The following is a 16,155-nucleotide window of genomic DNA, read 5'->3' as shown; positions in this document are numbered from 1 at the left end:
AAAATATAACTCATTTAACTTCTGCATTTTTACCACAAATCAAAAGCTAAATGGTGGAAACGTGTGTGTGTCCCAAATTACTACACCACCAAATGCATCAAAACTGGTTTTAGAATGGATAATGCTGGCTAACATTAAGGTTCTGGACAAGCTACGACTTCAATTTTAATGCAATTAAAAGATTTATGGTCTATGTTTAAAAGCAGGATGAGTCCCAGGAAATGTAAATGGACCACACTAAATCTGATAAGAGTCTAAAACTATCCTGAAAGATTTAGTCAAAAAGCCTGTTTATGGCTAAAGAGCATGCAGTTTGTCTGTAACTTGCTAGGAGACGATCAAATATTAGAGGGGGTGCAAGCACGTATTTGCATTTTCATCCTTAAGGTCAGAAAATTATTATGGCATTTATGCCCAAGTGAGTGTATGCATATGTTTCTACTTTGCTTTCATTTACTTCACATCTACCCAGAGATCAAGTCTCTCTGATCCAAGTCGCATACTCGCAGTCTGTAGGCCAACTAACTTATTTAAATTAAATGAGATTAGATGCTCAATCCAATGTAGTTCAATACGGTTACTGTTCAAGTCAGATTAAGCATGCAGGGGCTCTCGTTCTTCAGGTCTTACTTAATCTTCTCAGCAAGTTGCTCTGTGTTTTCTTTGATGGCTGCCGTGACTTGATACACAGGATTTTGCATCAAGCTTTCCACATTGACCTACAGAGAAAAAAAATAAAGTTATGCTACAGAACAAAAAGGGTTTAAAAACAAACGATGAAGGAAACTCATCGTTTCAAACCTCTTTTCTGTTTTGAACCGATTGTCTGGAGCTCTGTTCGTCTCTTTTAGGTGCAGGACTTTGTTGGACTCTGTGGTTTGCCTCAGACTCTGAGACATGAAGGACCGTCTGGAACGCAATAAAAGTTTAGAAGTAAGCCTCAGAGGTTCGGTAGGTTGACAAACTAAAAACGGTACACAGATACAGCAACAGTGACTCAAATGTTGTAATCTTATGTAATAATTTTAAGAGTTATGCATCTACACGCGATGTTATTCATGTATTACTACATCCACCGGACGTCAAGATTGCCTAATTTTACCTCGACAAATTTTTAGGCTGGGAAAACGAAAATCAATATACGGCAGATTCGTTGAAGTTTTATTAGAACAAAGTTTAAACAAATGGCTTTATATGGATTCTGCTCCTTGGAAAATAAAAATACTAGAGTCAGCAGGTCAGATCTGAAAGAAAACTAGATACTGGTACAGGTGGCTCAGTCTGATCGATGCATCTCTATAATGGTTATTATACATTTAACTAAATTATATTATTTTGAAGAATTTTGGTATGTTTAATACCAAAATACCAAAACACCCAGAACTGAAATATGCTGTATACATTTCCCCCTTAAATTACTTAATATGTCATGTATATATGAAGTAGTCAAGGCAGAAAAGTGGGGAAAAGGTTGCCTTTAAAAAGGTTAAAACGAAATCTCCACACTTAAAAGGCTTACATATGTAAAAATAGGATTATATGGCCAAAACTTATATCACACTATATTTCTTAATTTCATTCGATACGATCTAATTCCGATATCGATTTAAACTAAATAAAAGCCTCAGAAAGACTGCAAAGAATGCCCAAGACATGTTTGTACAAACTTAGGACAATTATTGTTACCGTTTCTATAAAACTCCTCCAATATAACATTTTAGAAATATTTGCTTTAAAAAAATAAAACACATAAAAACCACAACGTTAGTCAGAGACAAAAGCTGTAATCATAGACTGTAATGTACATTGAAATAATTGAAATGTCATATCACCTTTATTGAATAAGGTTATATTGTGATATATATATTGATATTGAATTACTGTCAACCCCTATGTAAAAATATTCCTTTGTAAATAAGATTGGGAAGAAATGTGAAATATTGATGAAAGCAAAAATGTTTGTGTGCATCAATACATTTGTAAACCAGAACAGGCCAGTGATAATTAGAAATGTTTTCCACTGCATGGGACAGGAATAAAACTAGTGCTGTTAATAATGAAGGAAATGAAACATCAGCGAAGTCAACTGGCTGCACAGGTGACGTACCTGTTCACTGCTCTCAGCTTCGGGTGTTTGTGGATCACCGTCGCCTGCTACATCATGGATCTCTCTGGCTAAGATAGCCAAGTCTTTGGCCAAATCTTGACTTAACCTTACAGTTAAAGAAAGAAAGAAAAAAAAAATCACAAAAATAATGTCAGTAAACTTTAGAAATGAATAGGGAAAAGTTCATTGTGTTTTTGAAGTCAAGCTGACCTTAAAGGCAGTAGCAGAGATAACGTTTCTGAGATCAAGCTGCTCTCAGCACAGCAGCCAAAGCAAATGTGCTGATTGTTATAAAACTAAAGAAAAAACATACTTTCTAGTTAAAAATAAGACTTGGCTTTTTTTTTTTTTACTTGAAATGTCAAGTCTTGTGGTGTCCTGATCTTTCCCTGTATAGTTTAATTTACTTCTCTCTGGTATTGGTATGGCTGCCATAAATTCCATAATAAAAGTATAGAGACATTTATTGCTACTATAAAACTAAACTGCAACCTTCAGTTTATGTGTTTTACATCAAAACGGAGCATAGTTCAGAACCCATGTGCATGTAAGTTAAGCTCTGTAATATGCACACGCTGCTGATATCAAGGTGTATATGCAGTTTGATTACATTTTTAAGAAATACCAGTAAAAGTTTGAATCGATGCAATCTTTTCAGGATATATGAAGCACACGCTTTGTTTTTAACAACATAAACTGTTCTGCTTGTTATTAAGTTGTACATTTTGAGTTTATACAATTAAAAAAGAGGAGGCTATGTTTTATGTTATCTTACTTTTATCCAAATTTCACATCCCTAATCACAAGGTGCTCCTTTAAACATGAAATTTAAATTTACTAGAAAAACCATAATTAGCTCCTGTAATGAAAGGGTGGTGCAACAGCTCCTTTATGGTAAATATGATTATATAACTCTTGTATCTATTAACATTTATGTGCATTTATGCAGATATTTTTTTTATTTTATTTTACTTGTTCTCTATTTTATCCGCTTACATTACACACCTAGTCATGTTTGGGGTTTTTATTCTCCTGATATTCAACTGTTTGAGGTGGGGGGGTCTTTTCTTCAATGTTCAGAACATACAAATGTAAATGTAACAACCAATCACAATTGCCACAAAAACTCAAAACCAAGTGATCCTATATCAGTTATTTGTCTTAAATGCAAGTAAGCATGTAGCAACTATGCTCAGGATATTATCAATACATTCAATCACCTAAACTATGGTATCACCTCAGCCTACATTCATCAGGGTCACATGTGGGTCACATTATGGCTGCAAACTCTTCCTCAGCTTAATTGTGTAGCTTAACGCATAAAACATGAAAGGCGGGAAAAAAGGACACTAAAAATTAATACTCCAACCCATAACAAATGCTCCTTATAGGACACCTATAAAAAATTGCTGAAATTATTGTGCTGGCTCAAACTTTCAGCTGGTAACGACAAGACAGTTGACCCTGGTTACCTTGGCAACGTGTCACAACGAGAGATATTAAAATAGTTTTATCAGCTGCTTCTTGTGAAAAACTTCCAATTTTAATAGTGAAAGAGTATTAATAATTGATTTAATGTTTATTTATTTTGTAAGTGACCATGGTATAAGCGGGATAATGCCCTTCCAAGTGTCCATTATCAGAAATTAATGGACTTGGAAGAAGCAACCGCCCGACACGAAGAGGAAAACTGTTCACACCTCCGCATTGTCCATTAATTTCTAATAAAGGACACTTTGTCAGGGATCATCCCTTACTTAACAGTTACCTGCTCCACACAATCCTTTTATCAGTCTACAGACATGGCCAAACTAACAGCAGATGCACACATCTGCATTTAGAACCGAACGCACTTATAGAGTAATGGAGCGCTGTCCCTCCTTGAACAAGTTGCTTTGTACTGCAGGTCAGCTGGCTGAAAAAAGGCAACTAAACTTTTCATCTAAAATAAAAAGAAGCTATTTGGCGGCTTAGAAATATTTCCGGTTGTAAAAGAACCGTTTTGGTGGGGAAACTACATTAGCTCCAACCATCACTCTTATTAAATCTGGTTTAAAACTAAAATTTGAAACTCCAAGAGCAATGTCTGTTAATCAGCTGATTATCACCCAAGAAACCCTTACAAGAGCATTCTGCTCCTTGTAGAGGAAAATATTGCACTGTATTCTATGCAATCTTTCCCTGTTTACGTAATACAGTAGTCTGTATTTTTGGTTAACTTTATGTAGGAAAACCAAAATAACAGTAACTAAATGTTAGAGCATTATTTTGGTTGTAGTAAGGCAGTATTTTTGCAGTAGTAACAACAGTTCATTTTCATTAAAGCAATTAAGTAATGCAGTGTATTTTTTAAGTTTGAATTTTATATTAGCCAATTTCTAATTGCATCACCTCCTCTTTTAACACAAATTGATCTAATAAAAAGTTCCTTACAGTAGAACAAATTTGAACCCCGTTTGTGGCAGTTTGCCCAGTTTGTTTGGGATATTTCTTACCGAGCAATCTCAGCACTGTGGGTGGACCAGTTGTGGAAAGGTTCTCCCTCGTGGTTCTCCTCGTCAGAGTTTCTGCTGCGGGGTTTCGGGTGCTGGGCGACCACTGGCTGAGGCCGAGACTGACTGCGTGGACTATGAGAAGCTGAGGAAGGTTGGGAGCGTTTGTGTTTAAGATTGCTCCAGTTTGATTCATACTCTTCATCTGAGGTAGAGGTATAGTCAGAGCCCTTGTGCCGCCTCCTAGAGCCTTGCCGTTGTGAGTTGGTTAGAGTTATCCAAAAGAAGGACAGAGAAGTGGGGGAAAAGGAGAGAAAGTGCAATGAAAGAATACGTTGAGAAAACACACCACCATGTACTTCAGAGAGGAGTCACCAAAATAATTCCCAGAGCAAGAGACAGGAAAGTCGCTGCGGAAGCCCTCATCTCCACATCTATGAATTTAGTGCTCGTTTAAGGTGCCCGGACTGTCTATAAACCAGAAATGACCACAGTTGCTGAAAACCAATTAGTGAAAACTGTCCCAAGAAACCTGTAATTTGTTATAGTTCAAAACAAGTATGGGAACTTTCAGCATGGCTGCAAACTCTTCAAAACTATTAGTTCTAAGTATGAAAACCAAGAGCAGATGACAAAAGTTTATATGAGTACTTTGCAGTTAGTGTCAGTGGTCCCCAACCACCGGGTCACAGACCGGTACCGGTCAGTGGGTCATTTGGTGCTGAGCCACACAAAAATAATTAATAACCTACATTATCTCAGTTTTACTTATTATTTGAGTCTGAACAATGTTTTAATTTTTTTATTTAAAATGGCTGGATTCTGTCCTTTACATCAGACTACGTCTAACTCTTGACGCATGTCTCAGTCACATCAACAAGTGCAGTGAAAGCATCGTTCTTAGTGGCTAACCGCATTGCTAAGGCTAAGCAGCCAGTCATTGTTGGAGAAGAATTAATCCTGCCTGCCGCTAAAGACATTTGAACTTCCAGGAGAGGCTGTGCAACAATGGCAGGCTTTTAAAGTGTTTAAGGATTGTTGCAATGACAGAAAGTAAAATTACGAAGTAGGCTAGAGATACTGTTAATAATACACTTTGGGTGTCATTACCCCTAGATTGGACCGTCTCATTGAAGATAAACAAGCTCAAAGCTCAAACTGATTCTGCAAAATAGCAAGTTGCAATTTATACTTTATATTGGCGAATATTCATATTATTATATTTAGAAAATACTACAGTCTTTATGCCGGTCATGACTTACAGATGATATAGCTGTCTCTGTCTCTTAAAGTCTAACCCTGTTTCTCTCCAAGACATGGCTGTCAGCTGAGCTTTTACTGCAACTGACTATGTGCGCTTTTTCATCCACTTGACTTGAAGACTGACTCAGAGCTTAACCGCATAACTGTGTCTTTCCTAGACACATCTACCTATGGATCTAGTCTGCCATTACCCCCTCTAACATAGAAAGTACTCCTGGATCAGTGCGGCTTTGTTTTTTTTGTCTTCTCTAACCTCCTGTTGGTCGAGGCAGATGGCCGTTCACACTGTGCCTGGTTCTGCTGGAGGTTTTCACTTCCTGTTCAAGGGGTATTTTCCTCTTCACTGTCGCTACATACATGCTCAGTATGAGGAATTGCTGCAAAATCAACGACACAATCGACAGTCCACTGTGGCTCTTCTGAGCTCTTTCAGATAGACGTGATTTCTTAAACTCAGTGACTCTATGCTATCTGTTGGGTCTCCTTAGATAGAAACATTTTAACCAATCAGTCTTTATGGTTCGATAAAATTGACTGTGTAAAGCGCCTTGAGGTGACGTGTTGCAAACTGGTGGTATATAAATAAATAAATTTTATTGAAAAATTAATTGAATAAGTTTATCATGTCGAATACCTTAAAGGAAAGGTTGGAGACCACTCTCTAAGATGTTAGTAAATACCCAAACCAGTTCTCGTCATAAATGGATTTTAACAAGCATAAATCACTAAAATAAACCACAAATTAACTACTGCTGCACATTTTTTTGGTAATATTTTCCACACCAAAAGTTGTGCAGTTCTTAGTTATTTTTAGCCCACAGTATTTAAAATGTAACAACTTATGGAATATACTGTATTTCTACAGCAGTCTGAGACTGTGGAAAAGTCACATATTCTATTATGCACACTTATTTTCTATACAGATGTTAAAATTAGCCAAATAAAATTCCATAATTTTTTCAAAAACTAAGTTGGAGCCCAGACTAACGTTCTAAACATGTAATTTCCTAAATCTGACACTTTGTTCTACTTTAATCCTCCAATATTTCTTAATTGTTTGCTCAGTTTACATGAGAGCAATGTACTTACTTGAAGTGCTGCTGGTGTATTTGGTACTGCCAGAGCGCGAGCGAGTAACTGGGGTTTTGTTGAGCGCTGGCTTCTGTGGCCTTTCCGCCGCTTTTGGTCCTGCAGTTGAAATCCGTTGTTTGGAGCTGTTGCTCGGATCATTGCTTCGGGTGGAAAAGCTCGTGCTCCTGCCTGTCCACTGTGGCGTGGACGAAGCTTCTGTGTCACTGGGAGTGTTGAACGAACTTGTACGCTTACGAGGCATGGCCAGCATGTCCAGTCTAGAGAGTTTCTTGGAATCCTGGGACTGCTTTGTAGAAGCGTCGTTCACTTCCTGGGCTAACCTATCAGTTTCTGTGCCCTCATTGTCCGAGGACTCTCCCCGTCGAGCCCGCCGGAGCATGGAGGTCCTCGTGGGTCTTGGGGCAGACAAACTGTTGGCACGGTTTAACACCTGAGACACTTTGGAGGACTTGCCGTCCTCCTTCTGAAGAGGCACGGTGTATTTTCTGTGGGTTTGGTTGTTTCTGCTTTCCTGATCAGAGTACGGTAAGCTTTGAGGGTCATCACTCAAGTCTGTGGAACCATATTTACCCACGCTACGTCTCAGTCCAACATGCCTCCTGACGAGTTCTGGCTTGTTACCGCTGGTTGAACCACAAGAACGCTGCCTTTCAGCCTGGTTATTGATCTCTTGATTAGTGTCAGTAGTAATTCTGTCTCTATGAAGGCTACCAGCGTAGTTCTTTTTAAGTAGAGTGTGGGGTGTGGTCTTATTGCTCTGCTGGCTGACAGTGCTGGAAGTATCCATATCAGAGTCCCCGGAAAGAGAGTCCATTATGGGGGACGGAGTACTCAATGAAGGTCCTTCTTGGAGCTTGGCCTCCAGAACAGCCAGAACATCCTCGGTTTGCTTGAGGTAAGAATGAGTATCATGTCTGCTGCTCTCCTGGAACAACACAGATTCTGGCTCTACTTGAAGAGGCGGACTAGAAATGTTCGGCAGCCTGGGATTACTCGGCCTCTCCGTGGTGAAGCTCTCCTGCCTGATCAATGATGGTACTGCGGCTTCGTTATCTTCTGGGCTCTCTGTCCGTTGGTCCAATATGGGAGCAGATGCGTTGGGCTTAATGCTCTGAATCCCTTTCTGCTTGATCAGAGTGGCTGATGAGAAGATTCTAGACACAGGCTTTCTCTCAGCCTGAGGAGTGCTCATTTTAAAGCCGCCACGCTGTGGTTTGGACTCCTCCTCTGACCCGATATAAAAAGACGTGGACTTAAAAGAAAGTTTAGCCGTGTCTTCGGTTTGTTTTTCTTCTGCATCGGATTCCTGTCCCCTACTCTGCTCCACGATGGATCCATCATCTGATTTGCTGGCGTCGCTCAGGCTGTCAGGCTCCACGTCATCCTTAACACTTAACCTGTGAATGCCATCGTCAGGCCTGGAGGGAGCAGAGGTAGTGTCCTGTACATCGAATGTTGTGTTGGGGTTATAATGAACATGGATGCTGGGAGTCAGGATCTTGTCCCCGTGCGGCGCAAGCGGAAGGATGCGTCTGGTCCTTGAACTCTCTGCATCGGAGTTGTCCTTATGTTGACTGACTGTGTTCTTGATGGGACCCCTTGCTGTATTGAACACAAATATTAAAAATACCATTCATATTCATCAGTGTCTCATTATCATTTCAAATTGACTAATATCTCTTCAGGTGGCTTACCCCCTCCTGATGGCTCCATCTGGGTAGGCGCGTCAAAGAGGCCAGACGAAGGCGCAGGGTCCGTGTAGGTGTCTGCCAAGCTGGCCCAGCAAGACATCCACTTAGGAGCCCCCTGTACCATGGCACCTGCTGGCTGAACCTGTGTAAAAACACACAGCTTATTGGAATATTCATTAAAAATAGCAGACCCCAGGAAAAGAAGTCTGTTAGATTCATATTACAGCTGCTACAGTGGATTTAATACTTAAAATTTGGTTTAATAGAAGCAAAAAAGGAAAAAAAAAAAGCAGAAAAGTACCCAGAGCCTCCAAGCAAAGACAAACAATTAACGTAATCAAGAGAGAAACACACCTAAAAGAGAGTATAGATGAAGAAGCCAAACCAAGACCTTATTGCTCACTGATTTCAGACTTAGAGATGCACTGAGAAATTGGCTGGTGACCAGAATCAGACGGTTTTAGGGATTGTCTTCGGATCTAAAAATCCAACCTTTTTTCTATCCGAGAAAACACCATTACTAACTGCTTAGATGCTGTGCCGGCAACACTTTTTATTGTAGAAGTTGTGACAAAGTTGAGGACTTAACGTTAGCTGTGTTCAGTACCAGCAGAGTGCTTTAAAAAATGATTTCAGGGGAAGTACTAAAAGTTTCAAATACTTCTAGAAAGGAAACGTCAATTTACATGGGAGTCATGTCAGCTGATGAACAGCCTTGCCTTTTTTTTTGTTCAGAAAAAACAGAGCTTCTAAATTATTCAAAATGTGACAACAGCACCCCCTGCTGTTTGGTCTGTACCTGCAGTTAATTGTAGAATTAGGGAGATATGTGTAGATTAATAATATTAATAAACTCCTGATGTAACTGATGTTTGTCTTTAGTATTAGTGGATTGATATTGTTATTGCCATATTTCCAGCTTATCTACTTTGAGTCTCTGAATTGTATTGATGATGTTCATAGCTAGTTAAAAACAACATGTGCCGTCTTTCCAGAGAGAGAGAGAGAGAGAGAGCGAGCTGCGTCCACAGGGAGTGAACATTTTTGTTCCATCCTTTGTTTTGACTGCAGGTACGAGTCGGGCTAAATACTATTTATATTGTTGGTAATGTATAGTTAAAGTGTGGCAGTGAGTTGTCATATAATGCATTGAACTGTTATACATTTTAAAAGCGATTGTTGGTCATCTGCAGAGCGACGGCTTTAATGCATCAAAAAACAACAACATAAAAGTCACATTTTGACCCATTTTGCTGGGATTGGGGGGGGGGGGGGGGGGGCAGAAAATATTTTATTGTTCAAAGGGGGCACAACAAAAAACATTTGAGAATCACTGCTAAAGGGTAACCTTGAGTAAAAACACCACAGCTTTACTGTATCACTGTACTGGCACAACATTTATCAATAAAACTATGTGACATAATTGCGTAAATACAGTCTAATTTATTTTAAAACAAAAAGTTTTACATTTATCCTAAACAGTGCTGCATTTATGACTGATGGGTGGTGTTAATCTATATGGATCTATATCCATTGACTCTTAATGTTTTCCACAGCCAGAAGTATTTTCAGACGGGCAAATATATCTTGTTTTTTAGATCTAGATATCAGAAACAAAACCATGCTTAGATTTCATAAAAATATTAAACGTTTACACACACAAAAAAAATTGTAGTGTGGGAATATTCTACTTGGTGTGTTTTTTTTTTACTTTATATGACTATAAAGGTACTTTATTGTAAAACAAAATGCTGCTTAAAAGGTAGTGTATAGTTTAATTTAAGAAAATTAATGACTAATTCTTCACCAATCAAAGCTTTTTCTTTGTCAAACTTTAAGTCATACTGAGCTGATTATTTGAAATGGATTGTAAAGAATAAAAAATAAATATCTAGTGATATGATACACTTTGACATTTAGTATTGGGAAAATACATGTCACTTTAATATCACGTTTCACTGCTATGCCGATGACACCCAGCTATACCTATCCTGGTAACCATCCACCACATTACCCACCTCTCCTCTTGCCTCTCTGCTATTAACTCCTGGTTCACTGCAAAACTTTCTTAAACTAAATTCTGATAAAACAGAAATTCTTCTACTTGGTACCAATAACTTGGTAAAGCCAATAACTTTTCTTTAACTATTGACAGTTAATCAATCTCCCCTATTGTCCAGGTAAAAAGTCTCTGTGTCATCTTCGATAGCACCCTTTCCTTTCAGTCGTACATTAATAACATTATTCATTTATTTATTTAGTCTCTATCCTTCCCTCAGTATCCACTCCACCTGTCCTTATTCATTGCCTGGTCACCTCCTGTCTTAACTATTGTAACTTTCTCCTCTAAGGTCTGCCAAACAAAACCCAATAAACTTCACCCTAACCTCCTCTTTCAAACACATTACCCCTGTTACACAACAGCTACACTGGCTTTCCATCCAATTCAGGATCCAAGTTACTCCTCCTTACTTTTAAGGCCATCCCCAACCTTGCCCCTCCTTATTTGTCCGAACTTCTCCATATTCACACCCCCTCTCGTTCTTTCTCTCCCGTTTGTCTCTCTGTCCCCTCTATCCGCCTCAACACCATGGGTGGCAGAGCTTTTTCCTATTCTGCCCTCCACCTCTGGAATCAACAGCCTCCTGACATCCGTAATGTTGACTCCCTCTCGCATTTTAAAAGTTTCCTCAAAACTTACATTTTTAAAGCTGCCAACTCTGTAAATGTTTTATTTTCTCTTCATTTTAGATTATTGATGCTTTGATGTCGTATTGCTATTAGCTTTGTTTTAATTCTGTAGAGTGTCCTTGAGTGCTATGAAAGGCACTTTTCAAATAAAATGTATTTATATTATTATTAGGATGTATAACCTGGAGCAAATGCTGTCATTTGTTTCAGCAGGGTTATTTAAAGACACTCTTTTCTTATAACCTGAAGGATTTTAGTGTATTTGTGGATTTGGAGTCATGTACACAGAAATATCTGTAACCCTAGGCTCTTTTAATTACACATGTTTGACTGTTAAAAGTTTCAATTTAGGTCAAATTTCTGTTCTTAAACAGATATCTGCATGTCAGGGGTTAACGACATCTGTTATCTGATCAGCCACACAATCTCTAACCAGTGCATCTCTAATCACAAGGATTGATGAGACGTAATCAAGTGATTTGAATTTCCCAATCCCAGCCAAAGCAGAAGGGGTTACCTTTACCAGACTATGTCCCTGCTCTGGAGCTGGAATACCCTCATCACAGCTACTCTGCCTACACTCCTCCCTGCCCTGATCAGTAACAGGCCTAAATGCTGAGGATGCTTCTGCTTCAGTCAGCGTCATTTGCTCTTGGCTCTCAAGAACACCAAACACCTGTCAGGGACAAAGCATTGCAAGTGTGAAGAAGGTGAAGCTGGAAACATTTCAGCCTCACACATGGCAGGTCACAAGAACATGCTGGCGAAATTTAAAGAAAGGATACTCCAGTTCAAGCAACATGCGGTGAATTTTAGCCATGTGCCACGAAAATAAATCACTCACCTGGTCAATCTTGCTCCGTGCCTCTTCCACCTCCTTATCCTGAACGTCTGCTTCGATGGTGTAGGTTCCTGCATCGCTCACGCTGTCGTCCTCCTCGTTTCTGGGGCTCCTGACTTCCACATTTTCAACCGGCATGAAAGGGTTTTTTAGAGGAGCGGGTGGTTGGATAGGAGAGGAAGTCTGAGGGTGTAGATGTCCATCGGGTGGAGGAGGGCTCGACTGACTCCGTGCAGACTGTGAAACAGCCGCTGCCCCTCTTGGATCTGCTTTATGGGAACTAGAGGCATTTGTCTCCCGGCTGGAGGAAGACTTTTCTCTCTGTTTGAGTAACTCAGCGTTAAAATCCTTGGCGAGTTTGGACCTCCGACCGACGCTGCTAAAGGGTCTTGCGGACACCGATGAAGAAGAGCGAGAGGAAAAGCTGGTGCTGATCCGATCTTCAGTCTTCTCCCTTCGTAGAGAGCCAGCTCTTTGGAAGCCGGAAGAGTCAGACCCTTTCAGGGGAATAGTGTAACGCTGGGTCGCGGGAGTGGCGGAGGATGAAGACGGGACGTGTTTCTCTGTTTTAGGGCTTGAGCTCTTTTTCTCCTGCTGGACCCGGAGGTTCGTAGGCTCAGCGGGGGCGGCGGTATTTGTGAAGGACTGAGAGCGCCTCTTTCTTGAGTTGGCGTCAAAGAACTCAATGACGAAGGCTTGGTTGGGTTCCGCCTTGTTGTGATTGGAAAGAGGCTGAGACTCCGGTGGCGAGGACGACAAACGTTCCCCTGAACCTGGAGAAGTTACTGAGGTTTTAGGGGCACCATGAGGACCATCTTGAAGTTCGGACGGCGGGGAGTCATTTGGATTGACTACAGGACGGCCTAAATCACTATAAGAGCCGTTCTCGCAGTAGTTTGCTGAAGAAAGACAGAAAGGTTTAAGTAAGACAGTGACCGTAATTCTTTTACTTAAACAAAAATCATATAAATGACTTACCATTCCTTGAATTCAGATCTGACGAGTGGCTGTTTGTGTTATGTATATTTTCACCCTGCGACTTTCTCCTCATCATGCTCGCGGTGCTTTGGACCAGCCAATCGGCTACTTTGCTTTGTGCCGACACCACCTCTGTAGGAGTGGAGGGGGTCTCTGCGGAGGTTTGCTTACGCTGCTGGCGGAGAGCAAACTTGGTCACGTGGTCTTTAATCTTCAATTTACCTGGAGTGCAGTCGTCAAATTCAATGGTGAAGGAGGCATGGCTTTGGACCACAGGAGGCGTGGGTGTGGAGGGGACGAACTGGGTGGGGTCTGAGGTATCCTTAGTTGGCACCTCGTGAATCTGGGAGTCCTGACTTTTTGCATGTCTCTGCTGGAATTCGTTAGTTGGGATTTCGAACTTGCTGGGCTCCCGACGAAAGGAGAACATGGGTTTGGCCTGCGTGTCTGACTGAGAACGGTTGACCTCGTATCTCGGTACATCTTTGGGAGGCTCTGTTACAATAAAGCGGAAAAAACACCAGTAAATATATTGACATGTCAGGAATTATAAGTCTGCCTATGTTACTGTGAGAAACTGAGAGGAAACAAAACATATTTTTTGTTTATTATTTAACCCTTATTTCTCCAAGAAAGACTCATTGACATTGAAATCTCTTTTCCGAGAGTGTCCTGGCCAAGAGAGCAGCAAAGCAAACACATTTTAAACAAACACATTCGCACAAACTAAATTTTACAGTTGCTTAAAAGCATAAATTCGAAAATAAAATTAAAATAAAATATACAATAACTATATGAAATCCCCAAATCTAGCTGAACATTTACAGACAGATGTAGCCGGGTCCAAGTCACCCAGCATTTAATAATCAAGTGCAACACAGAGAAATTATTTGTCTCCTGGAATCCAATGATTGGTGCTCAGATGGTCGAAACTCAAAATTCCCATACCTTTGTCTCGTCAGTGAACACATTATAACTTAGTGGTAACAGATTCAGCCAAAAACACTTTTCAGGGTGGAATTACTAAAAGGAAGGTCACTTAAAGTATTGTTAAGATATTTAATTTTTTTTTTATCAAAGCAAAGAGCTGTAAGAAGCTATTTAAACAGTAAATTACATTTTCTACGCAACCATGCCGGTCATTCATTCAGCATGGGATCACAGGGAGAGATAAACCTTTGCAGTTTTGATTATTTTGTAGATAATAGCAACTGTTTGCCACAGAACTTTCATTTGTACCTGCTCTTGCAAAAACATGAGTTGCAAACTCTCAGAAAACACCAGGGCGGAACACCCAGCGGCAGTCTGCATTCCCATTGGTTGAAACACACTGGAACGTATGTATTCTGATTGGTTGGTCAGGCGGTCAATCTGTCTTCACTTCTCATTTCTTAAAGAGCTAACCTGATTTCATGTGGGTTACAAATAGGATTTATATGTTTAATACAAACTCACACGGGCCGTTCAAAGGAAGTCACCAGGCCACATATGGCCTGTGGGCCGTAAAACGCCCAGACTGATCTAGAAAAAGTACAGATAATGAAAATAAAAGTTTCTGAAACTCAATTTGTTTGGCATTAAGTCCCTTTTTTATTTTTTTTAGGAACCCCCCCCCCCCCCCAAAAAAAATAAAAAAAAATAAAAAATCAGTAAGAGAGGTTAAATGAAACCTTAAATGACTGTGTATTTTTTCTACCAAAGATACTTCAACATCTAAATATAAGGCAATTTAAAAACCAGTAATTCAGATTTCTATTTTTAAGATAAGGGTTTTGTTTTTTTGGATTATAAACTTTACGTATCCTGTCTTGTAAAATATTTAAATAAAATTTGATATGTTTACATCTTTAAGACTGTATAGGACCAATTTTGCAGATTTCTCAGTACTTGAAATATTAAAAAGGGAAAATGGGTTGACACCTCTGTTCAAAATATAAATACTTAGTCACTTCTCATGGTAGGAAGGGTTGAAATTTATATTTCCAATGCAGTTATAGTTATATTACGAATAATCCAAACTAAGTTAAACTGGCACAAAGACAAAAGACTGGAAAAAGGGCCAAAAAGTTCCTGTCGGTGTATCTCTAAATAAGAGACAACCTTAAAATTCAACCTAAACCAAACAAAGTAATTGTCATGTAACTGTTAAACAATGAATCAAACACCAAATGAGGCAGATGTTAATGTCAGAAATCAACCGGTTGTTCTTAGTTCCTGGCTGGACGTTTCCAAATATCATTACCACAGCTGGGTAGCTGAGCGGTAATAATCCATTTCACTCTGGGCAACACGAGGGAAACAATGACCCTTCTTCCCCCCTTCAGAAGCTTAAAGGGTCATAATCCATCACGAGGCGAGCAGGCAGTCAGTGCCCATTGCCGTGGCAAACACCTCCCAACTATCAGTCAGCAACCTGCCCAAGGCTAAAAACCATGCATCTCTCAGTCACAGGCACAGAGGTTCCCATAGAAAGGCTAAAACACCCTTTCATAACCAGATGGGATCCATCTCACAGCTGTGGGAGTTACAGTATGTAGAGTGTTAAAACATCTGGTTATTGTCTTTGTAAAAGCATGGTAGAAAAGGTCTTTAGAAAACAATTTCTAACTTTAATGAGAAATGTATCCTGTACAGTTTTTGTCTGGCAGAAACAAAATGTTATAAATGAAAAAGGTGAAATTTCAGCATTTAGTCTTCTTAAATTTACGCCTGCCCTCAACTATAGAGAATGTGATTAAACTTAAAAACATATCAGCAGACCAAGTAAGAGTTTACTGACATTTGCATGTCCTTAGCTAAAACTGTAGCTTAGAGGTGTCATAAAATATAAAATAAACATAATATTTATATTTTATAAAGAAAATTCACATTGTACAAAGCTACAGGTGAGGGTATGAGTACAAAAATGTATAAATATATAGCTAAAAAAAACCTTTACCCACCAGCCCTCATTGATGACAACTGAACAAAAATGTGGGATATTTCTTCCAAAACTTGATG

At 39.6% G+C, this 16,155-nt stretch overlaps 1 protein-coding gene across 4 annotated transcripts in view; it reads right to left on the bottom strand.

Moving 5' to 3' along the window:
- cep170b (centrosomal protein 170B) overlaps window positions 1-16,155 on the bottom strand; it is a 33,330-nt gene that overhangs the window by 3,576 nt on the left and 13,599 nt on the right. The window contains exons 8-16 of one of the 4 annotated variants that reach the window (XM_036150656.1): window positions 13,156-13,650; window positions 12,181-13,076; window positions 11,854-12,012; window positions 8,649-8,787; window positions 6,952-8,556; window positions 4,603-4,849; window positions 2,108-2,213; window positions 802-909; window positions 631-719 (exon numbers count right to left, since the gene is read on the bottom strand). In XM_036150656.1, the coding sequence (XP_036006549.1) occupies window positions 631-719; window positions 802-909; window positions 2,108-2,213; window positions 4,603-4,849; window positions 6,952-8,556; window positions 8,649-8,787; window positions 11,854-12,012; window positions 12,181-13,076; window positions 13,156-13,650 (3,844 nt within the window). The remainder of the gene's footprint in view (window positions 1-630; window positions 720-801; window positions 910-2,107; window positions 2,214-4,602; window positions 4,850-6,951; window positions 8,557-8,648; window positions 8,788-11,853; window positions 12,013-12,180; window positions 13,077-13,155; window positions 13,651-16,155) is intronic. The other 3 variants (XM_036150658.1, XM_036150657.1, XM_036150659.1) reach the window with 3 other exon arrangements.

This window comes from Fundulus heteroclitus, chromosome 19, assembly GCF_011125445.2.
Source record: "Fundulus heteroclitus isolate FHET01 chromosome 19, MU-UCD_Fhet_4.1, whole genome shotgun sequence".
Lineage (NCBI taxonomy): Eukaryota > Metazoa > Chordata > Actinopteri > Cyprinodontiformes > Fundulidae > Fundulus > Fundulus heteroclitus.
The sequence above is the reverse complement of the archived record's forward strand: the minus strand, read 5'-3'. Positions and strand labels throughout refer to the sequence as shown.